The sequence below is a fragment of the Fusarium oxysporum genome, chromosome III (assembly GCF_013085055.1).
Source record: "Fusarium oxysporum Fo47 chromosome III, complete sequence".
Taxonomy (NCBI): Eukaryota; Fungi; Ascomycota; class Sordariomycetes; order Hypocreales; family Nectriaceae; genus Fusarium; species Fusarium oxysporum.
The window spans coordinates 2,128,934-2,142,644 of NC_072842.1; the positions used below are offsets into that span (position 1 = coordinate 2,128,934).

A 13,711-nucleotide genomic window follows, 5' to 3' on the forward strand; every position below is an offset into this window, starting at 1 on the left:
CAAACATCAACACAATGGGTCACGAAGACGCCGTCTACCTTGCTAAGCTCGCCGAGCAGGCTGAGCGATATGAGGGTATGTTCCAGGACTCAACACAATATGTCAATCGCGCGCTAACGTTTGGGGCGCGCGCCCATTGCAGAGATGGTTGAGAACATGAAGATTGTCGCCGGTGAGGATCGAGATCTCACTGTCGAGGAGCGAAACCTTCTCTCCGTTGCCTACAAGAACGTCATTGGCGCCCGCCGTGCCTCCTGGCGCATAGTCACCTCTATCGAGCAGAAGGAGGAGTCAAAGGGCAACTCTTCCCAGGTTACCCTTATCAAGGAGTACCGACAGAAGATTGAGGCCGAGCTCGCCAAAATCTGCGACGACATTCTCGAGGTTCTCGACCAGCACCTTATTCCCTCTGCCAAGTCTGGCGAGTCCAAGGTTTTCTACCACAAGATGTAGGCGCAAACTCGTAGCATCCAGTCACATACTTTTATTGACCAGTCTTGCAGGAAGGGTGACTACCACCGTTACCTTGCCGAGTTCGCCATCGGTGACCGTCGCAAGGACTCTGCCGACAAGTCCCTCGAGGCCTACAAGGCTGCTACTGAGGTTGCCCAGACTGAGCTCCCTCCCACCCACCCTATCCGCCTGGGTCTTGCCCTTAACTTTTCAGTTTTCTACTACGAAATCCTCAACGCCCCTGACCAGGCTTGCCACTTGGCCAAGCAGGCATTTGACGACGCTATTGCTGGTACGACCCGTGGACTGCTTCCAATTGGCCAACGTTATACTGACATGGAATCCACAGAGCTCGATACCCTGAGCGAGGAGAGCTACAAGGACTCTACACTGATTATGCAACTGCTCCGTGACAACCTTGTGAGTTTCCGGATTGCTCTTTTTCACCTATTCGACGACAGCTAACACAGTGACAGACTCTCTGGACCTCCTCTGAGGCCGAGACCTCCGCTGCTGGTCAGGCTGAGGCTCCCAAGGAGGACGCACCTGCGGCTGCCACCGAGGAGCCAGCTGCCCCGGCTGAGGAGCCTAAGGCCGAGTAAGGAGTCGACTAGTGATTTGTCTATGCAGGTGTCAGGTGGACTGGTGTCTACGGAGTGTGGACGGAAGACCTCGTTTTTGATCAAGAGCTTCGGCATCGTTTCAGTACAGACAATGGCCATGGAAGGGCTGACTTTTCCACCAACGGGCTGGCAAGGAGAGTCTACAACAGAGCACTTTTACGTTCTGCTTTTAGACTGTTAATGCGTTGGCCGTCTGGACAACAAAAATACTAAAATTACTTTCAATACACGAAATATATGACTAGTGATGACGCAGCTGAAGAAACTGAATTGGGTTTTTGGCATACAAGCAACAACACCAGGTTGCGGTGCCAGGTATCTTGCTTGATTGCTGGCCGGGTTCTTGGATCGTTGATCCCGACACAGTTCATGCCCTTGCCAAGATATATGCGGACAAGAGTACTCTGTCATGGTTGGTTCAACCATAATCTGATTATGAGGAGGCCGTAAAGTCAAGTCTTATCTTTCGAAGTTTTATTTGAAGGATGTGATTCCTGTTCATCCTCAATAACGGCAAAGTGAACTCGAAGCCACAAACTACAGTCGAGACAGCCAACCACAAGCTCCCCCTCATCACTCACTTCTTCCAAGTCTGCTTCGCAAAACTCATAGCTGTGCTCATTCCCACAGCGACAAGGGCGGTACCAGCATTCCTGATCCTCATCAAATGCCAGATCATCTAGGTCAACACTTTCCACGCCGATCTGAAAAGAGCCATCTCTCTTCTCGCTCGGGCGAGACACTCGCAGCGCGGCGTCGTAAGCTGCCCGACAAGAAGGGTCGGAAAGGATGGTGAGAGCAGTTGTGATTTGGTCGACTGTGAAGCAAACAGAGGATGGATCTGAATTTGTGACTTTGTCTGGGTGGTTACGGAGGAGGGCCCGGTGATAGGCGCGCTTTATGAGGGGTGTAGAATCATGCTGTGTGTCGAGTAGCGTGGGTGTGAGGTTGAGGACTTGGTAATGCGTTGCCACTTCTGGTGAGGCCATGCTATGGGGTCGAGTTATACAGATGCGCGTTTGTCAAGTGAATTCTGGACAACTAAAAGCTTGAAGGCTTCAATGCCTGATATCACGTGATACGCATTCAACAGATGATGGATGGAGCTGTTGTGAAATCGCAGATATCTATCTACCTTGGGTTACGTGGAGAAATGAGAGCCATATTAATGTTAGTTGGTGTAGAAGATAGGAGATTCATGTCCCAGAACCTCCAGACGCAATGGTAGTTGGGTGGCCTGTAATTTACGAAAGGGAAGCTGGATCTTGAGTGCACAATCGTTCTTTGACAAGACGGTCGCTGATATTGTTGTACATAAAAATACATGGTGAATGTACAGGGCGCGCCAAAGCAGTCATTCCATCTCTCTTCTTCTTGTTTATTTGGGGAACTTGGTCCAACCGTATTTGCCCACCTGTTAGTGTAGTTAGCAACACATGCTCCCTTGGACGATCAAGGCAGTCAATCTTTGATCTTACCCTCTTCCAGCGCTTGATAAGACTGGGCATATCCAACATGGCTTTCCTTCTTGTCTCCATCCTGCAGTATGGTTAGTCATTGTTGTTCTAGGCTCATCACAGGACATAGCCAGCCAGTCTGTGATCGCCGTGATGGGACCGTCCACGTACTTTGCAATCATATGTCGTTCGTGGATATGACCCTTGACCTTCTGTCCCACGCCAGTACCCTTGACTCTCAGACCATGCTCAACACGGTGAGCCAGCTTGTACTCAGTGCCCTTACGTGTTTCTGGCAGCAGATCCTCGACGCCGTTCTCACGGGCCATCTTGACCAGCTCAGCCTGGCGACGCTGCGAGTAGACAGGGTCCTGCCATTTACCTGTCACTGGGTGCTTGTAGAAGCGGAAAGGGTTCGGTCTCTCCTCCTGGTATCGGGTCTTTGGGGTGTTTTCGGGGAGGATGGCGGCGGGAGGATAGCGGGCGAAGAAGCGCTGCAGTGGTGCGGGCAGCGACTTTGCAAGCCCGATGAACTGTGATGTTGATGCCATGGTGATTTGCTATGATTTGCCGTGCTGAAGGGCAATCAATTGCATGCCCCGGAACCGAAAGAATGATCACGAATTTGAAGCTTTCCAATCTTCAAGGCTACCTTACGCTCCCCAAGTTTTCAGATAGACCCCCGGCTCGCCCATGCAGGTGGACCCCCATTATTGTTTATCAGCCAATGATTCGTCATAGCACCACCTAGAGCTAGACCCACACTGCCTCAGCCTTGTCAACTCTGTCATTCAACAGCAAATCATCAGTCATCACTTCTATTTGTGGTGGGCGACTGCCTAATAGAAATCTCGTAATAACATATCGCTCTATTGTTTCTTTTCTTCCATCACACAAAAATGCCTCTCGATATCGAAGAAATCTTGCGGCAAAAGAAGGCTGCGGATGCCGCCGCCGCAAAGCCTAGGTTCATCCCCAAGGCCGAACGAGAGCGACTAGCAGCTGAAAAGGCAAAGAAGGAGGAAGACGAGCAGAAGCGCAAGGCTTCCGAAGACGCGCAGAAACGGCGAGAGGAAGAGCAAAAATGGGCCGCCAGATCGAACGGCTCTTCAAGGCACAACGATTCTACGAATGGATCATCGCGCGTACCGACGGGCCCCAAGGCTATGAATCAGGAGAATGGCCGTGATCGAGACGGATATCGAGATCAAGGGCGAGGGAGGGGCAGGGGGAGAGAAGGTCGGAAGGGAGATAAACAGGCTGCGGATAAGCAGTCTGCAGAGGATATCGAGGCCACTCTCCTCCGATCACGATACCTGGGGCCCCAAGTTAACCAACAGTCCAACTTTTCGGCGAAGAAGAAACGAATGCGAACAACAGAGAAAAAGTTCAATTTCGAGTGGGACGCTGATGAAGACACGTCACGCGACAACGATCCCTTATATACTCGACAGGCCGTCAACCACAATGGATCATTCGCCGGTGTTGGTGGAGAATTCGACGATGAAGCCGAGGAGCGCGCTCGCAAACGAGCTCGAATGATAGAGCAGAGAGATCCAGAGAATGGAAAAGAGAGAGCAAAGGGTATCATGGAAGACTTCTTCCGAGCACGCGACAAAGCGAGACAACGAGCTGATCGAACAGGACTGGGCAAGCGATGGTCTGAAAAGTCTTTAGAAGATATGCGCGAGCGGGATTGGCGTATTTTCAAAGAAGATTTTGGAATCGCTACAAAGGGTGGCATGATTCCGAACCCCATGCGCAGCTGGCAAGAATCGAATCTCCCTAAGCGCTTGCTCAACATTGTCGAGGATGTGGGTTACAAGGAGCCGACGCCCATTCAACGAGCTGCAATCCCTATCGCGCTGCAAGCCCGCGATCTCATCGGTGTAGCTGTCACTGGTTCCGGAAAGACAGCCGCCTTCCTACTACCGCTGTTAGTGTATATCTCTGATCTACCGCCCCTTGACGAGCTCAATAAGAACGACGGCCCCTACGCTCTCATCATGGCCCCGACTCGAGAACTGGTGCAGCAGATCGAGTCTGAAGCCAGGAAGTTTGCTGGTCCTCTCGGCTTTCGCGTTGTGAGCATTGTCGGTGGCCACTCTATCGAGGAACAAATATACAACATGCGCGATGGTGCTGAGATTATCGTTGCTACACCGGGTCGTCTTATTGACTGTCTTGATCGACGAGTGCTCGTCCTAGCACAATGTTGCTATGTCATTATGGATGAAGCAGATCGTATGATCGACATGGGTTTTGAAGAACCTGTTAACAGGATTCTCGAAGCACTACCTGTTAACAACGAGAAGCCGGATACGGAAGATGCCGAAGATGCAACAAAAATGAAGCGTTATTTAGGTGGAAACGATCGTTACAGACAGACTATGATGTATACAGCAACTATGCCGCCTCAGGTGGAAAAGATTGCGAAGAAGTACCTCCGCCGTCCAGCTATCGTCACCATTGGTAACGTAGGCGAAGCCGTTGACACTGTCGAGCAGCGTGTCGAGTTCATTCCCGGTGAGGACCGTCGCAAGAAGCGTCTTCAGGAGATACTTGCCTCGAATGATTTTGCGCCACCCATCATTGTCTTTGTCAACATCAAGCGCAACTGTGATGCTGTCGCCCGCGATATCAAGCAGATGGGCTGGACGGTTGCCACACTCCATGGTTCCAAGACTCAGGAACAGCGGGAAGCTTCTCTCCAGTCAGTGCGCAACGGCACGACACAAGTTCTCGTTGCGACTGATCTTGCTGGCCGTGGTATCGATGTTCCCGATGTCTCCCTCGTCGTCAATTTCAATATGGCCCCTAAAATCGATAGCTACACACATCGTATCGGTCGAACAGGTCGTGCTGGCAAGAGTGGTGTTGCCATTACGTTTCTGGGTCCTGAGGACGCTGATACCATGTACGATCTCAAGCAAATCCTCAGCAAGAGCTCCATCTCCAAGGTGCCAGAAGAGCTGAAGAGACATGAGGCCGCACAGTCAAAACCAGTACGTGGTGACGGCGGAGGATCAAGGAAAGATAAGGAAGAAGGGCTTGGGAAAGGAGGCTGGTAGAAACTGATACTGGACAATAATTTAGGCGACATAAAATCATTGAAATGGAAAAATTCATTAGTCTCATCAACCAGAAGAAAGAACCCGCAGAGTGAACCCATTTATAAATATCACTTCCACATCTCCCATGAATTCTTTTCTACATCTGAAGCACACTCATTGCAAAGCACACACTCTTTCACATGTCTTCCTTTTATCTTATCTTATCTACTCCAGCTTTAGCTGCTCAAACTGCTTGATAGTCTCCTCGAAGCTGTTGAGCTCTTGCTTGGCATCTGCCAATCTCTTCTCGTCTGTCTCGCGGACGGCGTCTGAGACCTTCTCAAGGTAGCCAGGATCATTGAGAATCTTCTCCTGTTTTTGGATGCTGCTCTTGGCCTTGTCGAGCTTCTTCTGCGCCTTGGCGATCTCAGCGTCGAGGTCAACGCGGCCCTTTACGTGAAGGAAAACGGAGGCCTCGGTTGAGACAGGATAGGCGACGCACCCGGCGGGTCTAGTAGCATCGGGGGTGAGGATCTCGACTCCCTTGATACCCTTACCGCTCAAGGTCTTAATAGAAGACGACTGATCCTTAACGGTAGTGAGAGCAGTATCGTTGTAAGCCTGGATGATAACTATGAATGAGTCAGTAAAAATCGTTTACAGGATCACAGGTTTATAGCACTTACCCTCAGCCTCATCCTTGAGGGCGTACTCAGCCATCAGTGAGCGAGCAGCCTTGGAGCAGCCTAGAACAAGCTCGTAAGCGCGCTCAGACTCGGGGTCATCAAGCTGCTCGTGGTAGACGGGGTACTTCGCGACCATGATAGACTTGGTCTGATCCTCAGGTCGCCGGGGCATTCGTTGCCACATCTCCTCAGTAATGAAGGGCATGAAAGGGTGGATCATGGTGAGAGCGGCCTCGAGAGCAGTATAGAGAGTCTGGATAGCAGACTCACGCTCCTTTGGAGTACCGTCACGGATGATGGCCTTTGAGTTCTCGATGTAGACATCGCAAAGCTCGTTGTACCAGTAGCGGTAGACGATCAATGTTGACTTGGAAAACTCGCGATCCTCAAGAGCACGGTTGATCTCTTTGGCCGCGGTGTTCATCTTGTGAAGAATCCACCGCTCGGCAAGAGTTTCGCCACGGACAACCCCTGACGTCGAGGGAGTGAAGTCCTTGGGGAGACTTCCCAGAACATACTTGGTAGCCTGGAAGATCTTGTTACAGAACTTGCGGTATCCGTGGATAATCTTGACATCCAGGTTGATATCACCACCACCGGTTGTGGCGTTGACCATGGTGAATCGCAGGGCATCAGCACCACACTGGGGGATACCTTCAGGGAAGGCAGTCTTCTGATACTTGGTGGCCTTTGTGACCTCGCTGGGGTGTAGGTTACCTTGCAGAAGCTTGTCGTGGAGAGACTGCAACTGGATACCTGAGATGACATCCAGGGGATCAACGACGTTACCCAAACTCTTACTCATCTTGCGACCTTCTGAATCTCGAACAAGACTGTGGCAATAGACCTCCTTGAATGGGATATCGCCCGTCATCTTGAGACCGAGCATGATCATTCTGGCAATCCAGAAGAAGAGAATATCCCAACCTGTCTCGAGGACCTCTGTGGGGTAGAGAGTTTGGAGGTCGTGGGTGTTGTTGGGCCAGCCGAGGGTGCTGAAGGGCCAGAGTCCAGAAGAGAACCATGTGTCGAGAACATCCTCATCTTGCTCAAGTGTATATGTCTTGCCAGGGAGTGCAGCCTTAGCTTTCTCCTCAGCCTCCTCTCGTGTTCGGCCGGCAAACCAGAGCTTCTCCTCAGGGATATCTCCAGCGCCGCCCTCGATCTTAGCGTAGTAGACGGGACATCGGTGACCCCACCAGAGCTGCCGGCTGATGCACCAGTCGTTGATGTCCTCAAGCCACCGGAAGTAGCTCTTCTCAGCAGTCTCTGGTCGGATCTTAATGCGTCCGTCTCGAACAGCAGCCAAGGCAGGCTCAGCGAGTTCCTTCATGCGGACCCACCATTGGGGTTTCAGAAGAGGCTCGATGATATCCTTGGACTTTTCGCACAGAGGGACCTTCATGGCGTTGTCCTTCTTGTCAACATATAGACCCTTGGCCTTGAGATCATCCTGGATAGCGTAACGGACATCGAATCGCTTCTGGCCCTTGTAAGCGCCAGTGTTCTCGTTCATAAGACCATCGTCGGTCAAGATGTTGATAAACTCAAGGCCGTGCTTCTGGCCGAGAGTGAAATCGTTAGGATCGTGAGCTGGAGTAAGCTTGACGGCACCGGTACCGAATTCCATGTCGACATACTCGTCGGCGATGATAGGTAGCTTGCGGCCCTCGATAAAGGGGTGGATGGCAGTCTTTCCGATAAGGTGCTTATACCTCTCGTCCTTGGGGTGGACAGCAATACCGGTATCACCAAGCATAGTCTCAATACGGGTGGTGGCGACCTCGACAAGCTCATCGGAACCTTCAATGGGGTACTTGAAGTGGACAATGACGCCGAATTCGACCTTCTTGTCGTATCCAGGGACTTCGAGCAGGGTACGGCCAGTCAACTCCTTGTTGACGACTTCAAGGTTGGAAAGTGCAGTGTTAAGCTTCGTGCACCAGTTAACAAGTCGGTTTGCTCGGTAAATAGTTCCCTCCTCGTGAAGCTTGACCCAGGTCTCTGTAACGGCGGCAGACAAGTTCTTGTCCATGGTGAAAGCTGGTTTCCGTTAGCAATTTCTCTCCTCCAACAAGCTTGGGGCTGACGTACCCTCTCTGCTCCAGTCAAAAGATCCTCCAAGACTGGTCAGGGCCTTGTTGATGCGTTTGTGGTATTCGTCCTTCCACTTCCAGACAGTGTTAACGAATTCCTCACGGCCAAGGTCATGTCTTGTCTTGCCCTCCTTTCTCCAAAGCATGTTCTCAACAACGCTCTGCGTAGAGATGCCAGCATGATCGCATCCGGGCAACCACAGGGTAGTCTTGCCTTGCATACGGTTCCATCTAATCATGAGATCCTGAAGGGAGTCACCGAGAGCGTGACCCATGTGCAGAGCACCAGTAACATTTGGAGGAGGGTGAACAATGACGAACTTGCCCTCGTCCTTGACACTGCCATCGGGCTTGAACTCGGGCTTGAAGAAACCCTCCTTCTCCCACCAGCTATACCATGCAGACTCGACCGCAATGGGGTTGTAAGCCTTGAAATGGGGGTCTTCAAATGATCGAATTCGCTTCTTCTCGCCCTCGGGGGTGTCTTCGACGTATTCGGGGAGAGGCTCCTCCTCGACCTTCTTTTCCTTAGGCTTCTTTTCTTTGGCAGCTTTGGGGGCGGTGGCAGCAGCCTTTTGCTTCTTTGCTTCGAACTTGGCCTGTTTCTCGGCCTTCTTTCGTTCTTTTTCCACTGTGAAATCATGTCAGGGGATGCATCGAAAAGTGTCAATGGACTGCGTATTACATACACTCCTTCTCGGTCTTCACCTTGGGCGCACCGGCGGCGGCTGCTGCGCCGGCATCCTGACCTGTAGCGTGTGCACCGGTGGCAGACTCGACAATCTCCTTCTTCTCCGCGGCGGGAACGGCTGGAGGGGTGCTGGTAGCGTCCTGAATGCCCTCGCTGGCGGCGACTATGATTTTATGATTAGTATCAGCATTGTTGATCCAGAAGGCTGTATCAAACTTGGGTTTCCTCGGCCACTGTTGGTCGCCATATTTACTCGCGTGGTTGTTAAGGGTCGGCTTGCTCTTGGAGAAACAGATCGCACCCTCAGTGCTCGAACCGCGAGTCTAAACGTCGTGCCGGAGATGACTGAATGAAGCCCGTATATTGAGGGCTTCAAGCAATGACCTGCACCTCGAATTGATATAGGTAGATGTTGTGTGACTCTTACCAGCTACAGCACTGTAATTTCGAAGATTGAGTCACCCGGTTCTGATGGTGGGGGATAACTTTTAGTTCATGGAGGGGTACAGAAAGTGTGGCGTAGTAGCATTAACATTGATATAATTCATAGTTACTGTGTCAAATCACATCAAATTATTAGAAATAATGCCAACCCGGTTCATGTGACTCATTAATTGATTGATAAGTGTTGATCATCACTTAAAATGCTCATTGTTATTCTGATGACTCCCTTCTTACACCAACGATATCGGACCACCATGTTTCAGTTGGGCCAGTACTGTAGACTGTGGCGCAGTAGTTCACCAGCCACAAACGCTCAACCCAGCGATGTGAAGTGCCTGAGCTGGATGTCGTCTTAGACTAGGTGCCTCCCTATGCAATAAGTTGAGACGAAATTACTCCAAAGGCCAAGATTAGAACATCTACTCCAACCTTGAATATTTGGTGTGACCAGTCTTCGAATTCCGTCCCAATGGCCCTGCGGCTGGCATTGAGAGCTCCTGAGAGCCGTCTCTGCAATCGCATTTCGACCACAACTAGGAGGGTATACTCAACAAGTAAACAATCAGATTACTTTACTGTTGAGCTGAGTCCGAAGATCAAAGTAAGTTCTGTAACAAGTAGAATTGTCGAATTTGCTAACCCTCCACAGGATCCCTCAAAACTATTAAAAGCCGTCAGATCTCAGATCAACATCACCAATCCTAGCCGCCACGATGCAGCAGTTGTACTCGCAACTCCACAATATGCGCAATGGCTAGGCAAGGATGAATTTATGTCTGAGTTTGTAGATATCCTGTCAGGTTCTGATGGGTCCGGCGAGTTCCATACTCTGGGCGCTGTTGTTGACCACATCGCCCCGCCAGTGCCGAACAACAAACCCATTCAGGGGCTATCTATCCTCCGTGGTAATCTCGACACTATCCTACCAGGACTATGGACAAAGGCGCCCCCAAAGGAATGGTCGGATGGTGGGAAGGTGTCAGCTCTAACGATGGATCTTGGCAACCCGCATATCACTATCCCTCTTACCAACACCACTTTTCAGAACCACAGGACCTCGACACTTATCATTAGCCGTTACGACTTGTCAACCGGCTCTCCAAAACTTATTGAGCAAACTGATACAAAGCATTTGCAGAAAGTAAACATTCCTTTTCGGAAAAGGCTCCCGTCAATCAATGACCTTGGTATCTGGGCTCCCCTCGTGCCTCTGACTCAACCCCGTGTGGTGACTGAGAGCTTTGGTAATATCGTACGGCGAGTCGACATCGAAGATGAATCAGTTCCAGCATCAAATGAGCTCGAGCCAGCAGTGAACGAGCTCCATGCCAGCAAATCGGACTTAGTTCAGTCTCCTATGGGCATTTGGGCAATGATCACACCTCCGACTTTTGTTCAGTCAGGGGGCAGCTCGCCCTATGTCAATCCGGATCCCGAGGCAACATTTGCTGATGGCCAAAGTATCACGGAGCTAACGGCTTTAACCTCCGATCAATTGGCTATCCTGTATAGGCAAGGGGGTCGATTATATCAAGTTTGTAAGCAAACTCTACAGTCCCTGTGCCTGATTTCATCCATTAACAGCTTGCAGTGAGTGGTGGCGGCGGTTGGGGGGCAAAGAAGGGTTTGCTGTCGCTTGACCCCGAGCAAACTCACTTTGTTGTATCTGAAGAAGAAGAGATGCAAAGGTTCATCCAAGCTATGGAAGGGGGCAATTTTGTCCCTGTGAGTTCCAAAATCCAGTTCTTTGCATCAACAGATTCTTCTGCTAGCGAGCCGGTCGGAAAGAAACAAACCGGTGTGGTGTTCGGAACATCCAGCAAGGTCGAGGATGAAACTGATGCGAATCCATCTCAACCTGAGGCACGATTGTTGGAGAATCATTTCGGCGCTCTCTCCAACGTAGGCATATTTGTAACCTCATCCGATGCTTCCATGTTTTCGAAACCTGGGTTTAACAACGACTGGAAACTCAACGTGCCTAACTCTCGAATCTATGTTGTATAGGTCAGCACGGAGTTGATGGTCTTCACTAGCGGTTGTTGTATGTATTATAAGAATGTATAAGTACCCTTCCCAGCGACTAGAGATGGCTATATGTGTATGTGAATAATATTCTGCCTGTGTTTATTTATTGTGGCCTTTGCTTCTTGTGCAATCCTTCCGCTGCCGCTGCGGCGACATCATCCAACGTTGTTCCCCTCTTCCTCTTGCCCGTCTTCTCGTTTCCAAGTACTTCATTCTCCGCGATATCCTTGTAGACACTCGCGGCACCCATGAACATCCTTTTATCCCAGCCCGCTTCCTCATTGAAAGTGAGAGCAATCTCCTCCATCTCTCGCACCCAGCGATACGCCTTAGGTGGCATGCCGGGAACGCTCTTTTCAGCGTTGGCAAGCATGGCTGGATAAAATGTACCAATCTCATCTTTAAGAGCGCCTAAGACGCCAAGATTATGTGCCGTCGTGAACGATTGAGTGGCAATGGCGGTGAATCCCTTTGAAAGGGAAGCAAAGCACATTTTTAGACCACTTGCAGCGCCGATATCAGGAGAGATTTGCTTCATGTTGAGAACAGATATCAGTTTCTTTCCAAAAGGGAGCGAGCTGAAACCATCCGAGCCTGATATAGGAATGCTAGGACGGTACCAGTCAGAAGAGTCGTTGCTGCTTGATGATTCTGTTGCGGCATCGGTAGACGTCTTCTTGGGAGGATGCCCAAGAATGCTTCCGTCAACGAATCGTATAGGCAGGTTTTCTCTCTTAACAGATGCCGCAATGGCCTTGACTGTCGAAGGTGCAACAGCATTGAGATCGACAAAGTAAAGCTTTTTCGTAGTCTCTAAGCCTGCTAACGCATCTGTAATACGAGTGGCTGTTGCCTCTGCGTCTTTAGGCGGCACAATGGAGAGTATAACGGAACTCTGCCTGACCAGATCAACATCAGACTCGAGGAGCTCAACTTCTGCATCCCGAGCTCGTTCGATGGTATCTTGGCTTGAGGAACCGTTAGTAGACTTCTCATTCTCCTTGCCTGGTTTATCAGTTACCTTCTGCCAGAGATATTGGTTGCAACGGTGAAACCGTTGGCAACTAGTAGTTTTGCAATACCGACCCCCATATCGCCAATGGACAATAGTCCAATTTTGGGCAGAGATTCGAAGGTAGCTGACATCTTATGATTGATAATCAATTCAAATTGGGCGCTATGCGTTGGCTTGAGGTAAATAGGTGATGGAGATAGGTTGACGCGGGGAACTAGGGTAAGTGAGCTGCTATAAGAACCTAAGAGTACCATTTACTGATCCTTATTGAATTAAGATATTGTAAATTTTCAATAACGTTCCAATGATGAAGGGAGAAAGTTACTTGCTTTATGCATAGGTAGTTATCAATGAAATATATTGCTGCTCTTTAGCAGGAGCAGATATTAATCTAGTGGACAGGTTGATAAACAACATCTCGGGTTTCGTCTCTCAGAGATATGCCTATCTCAGTTGAAGCACTTCTTCTCGACGGAGGAGAACCCGACGCTCAAGACTCAATAACCACGATGAATGCACACGCCATGGCCCAAAGGTATATGAGATACAATAAATATACTAGATCTTGACGTCTTAGCTACTCATCTATCATGCTCTAGGCGTCGAAGAAACTTCAAGTGATAGAACCCGAATCAAATGATTACCGATCCCGCCAAACGGGTGACAGACTAGGCGTATTGCCAACTTCACTTGATTACTACAGGGCATATTGTAGGTATGTAGGCGAGTTAACAAGATGCTACGAGATTTGCTGACACTGAATCGAGATTCAAGGATCGCATGGTTATTACGTGGATATGGAAAAGTGTCGAAGTTGGGAGAGCGAGGTGGGTGCGGGGCTTTCAATGAACGATACCAGTGCCTTTGTTATTTCATAAGGCATCGATCGATCAACTGAGGATGAATTGTAGTTGAAAGTGACAGTGATATCCCCGCCGTTATCTCCAACGGGCGCTATGGCTTAGTACGCAGTCCACTCTGGGCGTTCATACCATCCGTATATATATATAGTAGCTCAATAGATTAGCGAATGTGAGCATCCGAACGTGTATAGACTCAACAGTTTTCAAAATCATCAGCTACGTGGAAATGGAATGGTTTCGAATGATATGATCAAAATGAACCGAGGCCTATACAGCGATAAGTCGTTTCTTGTGGTCAAGGT

At 49.9% G+C, this 13,711-nt stretch overlaps 6 protein-coding genes across 6 annotated transcripts; 3 read left to right on the plus strand and 3 right to left on the minus strand.

The window, feature by feature from the left end:
* Positions 1-14: 14 nt before the first annotated feature.
* FOBCDRAFT_237897 (14-3-3 domain-containing protein) lies at positions 15-1,055 on the plus strand (the record flags this gene model as incomplete). Its single annotated transcript, XM_059610176.1, has 4 exons — positions 15-75; positions 143-449; positions 504-873; positions 930-1,055. The coding sequence occupies 4 exons, from the start codon at positions 15-17 to the stop codon at positions 1,053-1,055; spliced, it is 864 nt and encodes a 287-aa protein (XP_059464433.1).
* Positions 1,056-1,362: 307 nt separating this feature from the next.
* On the minus strand, positions 1,363-3,192 carry FOBCDRAFT_258371 (uncharacterized protein). The gene is made up of 5 exons (XM_059611221.1): positions 2,705-3,192; positions 2,555-2,615; positions 2,212-2,375; positions 1,658-2,066; positions 1,363-1,613 (listed from the first exon to the last, which is right to left on the minus strand). Exons 1-5 carry the CDS (start codon positions 3,082-3,084, stop codon positions 1,581-1,583), a joined length of 1,047 nt encoding a protein of 348 aa, XP_059464434.1. The 5' UTR covers positions 3,085-3,192; the 3' UTR covers positions 1,363-1,580.
* Positions 3,193-3,412: 220 nt separating this feature from the next.
* On the plus strand, positions 3,413-5,646 carry FOBCDRAFT_22014 (P-loop containing nucleoside triphosphate hydrolase protein). Its single transcript, XM_054703788.2, has one exon. The coding sequence runs from the start codon at positions 3,433-3,435 to the stop codon at positions 5,602-5,604; it is 2,172 nt and encodes a 723-aa protein (XP_054559763.1). The 5' UTR covers positions 3,413-3,432; the 3' UTR covers positions 5,605-5,646.
* A 1-nt stretch (position 5,647) lies between these two features.
* On the minus strand, positions 5,648-9,508 carry FOBCDRAFT_22024 (tRNA synthetases class I-domain-containing protein). The gene is made up of 5 exons (XM_031176226.3): positions 9,276-9,508; positions 9,058-9,222; positions 8,367-8,999; positions 6,273-8,315; positions 5,648-6,218 (listed from the first exon to the last, which is right to left on the minus strand). The coding sequence occupies exons 1-5, from the start codon at positions 9,304-9,306 to the stop codon at positions 5,812-5,814; spliced, it is 3,279 nt and encodes a 1,092-aa protein (XP_031047359.2). The 5' UTR covers positions 9,307-9,508; the 3' UTR covers positions 5,648-5,811.
* Positions 9,509-9,870: 362 nt separating this feature from the next.
* Positions 9,871-11,638, plus strand: FOBCDRAFT_258373 (uncharacterized protein). The gene is made up of 3 exons (XM_031176228.3): positions 9,871-10,104; positions 10,153-11,041; positions 11,095-11,638. Exons 1-3 carry the CDS (start codon positions 9,973-9,975, stop codon positions 11,508-11,510), a joined length of 1,437 nt encoding a protein of 478 aa, XP_031047361.2. The 5' UTR covers positions 9,871-9,972; the 3' UTR covers positions 11,511-11,638.
* Positions 11,635-12,731, minus strand: FOBCDRAFT_258374 (6-phosphogluconate dehydrogenase; the record flags this gene model as incomplete). The annotated part of the gene is made up of 2 exons (XM_031176229.3): positions 12,553-12,731; positions 11,635-12,499 (listed from the first exon to the last, which is right to left on the minus strand). Exons 1-2 carry the CDS (start codon positions 12,675-12,677, stop codon positions 11,635-11,637), a joined length of 990 nt encoding a protein of 329 aa, XP_031047362.2. The 5' UTR covers positions 12,678-12,731.
* Between the last annotated feature and the right edge of the window lie 980 nt (positions 12,732-13,711).

What these genes read in the sequence shown, in the direction of transcription:
- FOBCDRAFT_22024 (XM_031176226.3), bottom strand. Translation starts at nt 9,306, where the DNA reads ATGGCGACCAACAGTGGCCGAGGAAACCCAA. An exon ending in CAGTGGCCGAGGAAACCCAA is followed by an intron (nt 9,223 to 9,275) that starts GTTTGATACAGC and finishes ATAAAATCATAG; the next exon opens with TCGCCGCCAGCGAGGGCATT. An exon ending in GGTGAAGACCGAGAAGGAGT is followed by an intron (nt 9,000 to 9,057) that starts GTATGTAATACG and finishes ATGATTTCACAG; the next exon opens with TGGAAAAAGAACGAAAGAAG.
- FOBCDRAFT_258371 (XM_059611221.1), bottom strand. Translation starts at nt 3,084, where the DNA reads ATGGCATCAACATCACAGTTCATCGGGCTTGCAAAGTCGCTGCCCGCA. An exon ending in ATTTCTCCACGTAACCCAAG is followed by an intron (nt 2,067 to 2,211) that starts GTAGATAGATAT and finishes TCGACCCCATAG; the next exon opens with CATGGCCTCACCAGAAGTGG. An exon ending in GCGAAGCAGACTTGGAAGAA is followed by an intron (nt 1,614 to 1,657) that starts GTGAGTGATGAG and finishes TCTCGACTGTAG; the next exon opens with TTTGTGGCTTCGAGTTCACT.
- FOBCDRAFT_258373 (XM_031176228.3), top strand. Translation starts at nt 9,973, where the DNA reads ATGGCCCTGCGGCTGGCATTGAGAGCTCCTGAGAGCCGTCTCTGCAAT. An exon ending in AGCTGAGTCCGAAGATCAAA is followed by an intron (nt 10,105 to 10,152) that starts GTAAGTTCTGTA and finishes AACCCTCCACAG; the next exon opens with GATCCCTCAAAACTATTAAA. An exon ending in GGGTCGATTATATCAAGTTT is followed by an intron (nt 11,042 to 11,094) that starts GTAAGCAAACTC and finishes AACAGCTTGCAG; the next exon opens with TGAGTGGTGGCGGCGGTTGG.
- FOBCDRAFT_22014 (XM_054703788.2), top strand. Translation starts at nt 3,433, where the DNA reads ATGCCTCTCGATATCGAAGAAATCTTGCGGCAAAAGAAGGCTGCGGAT.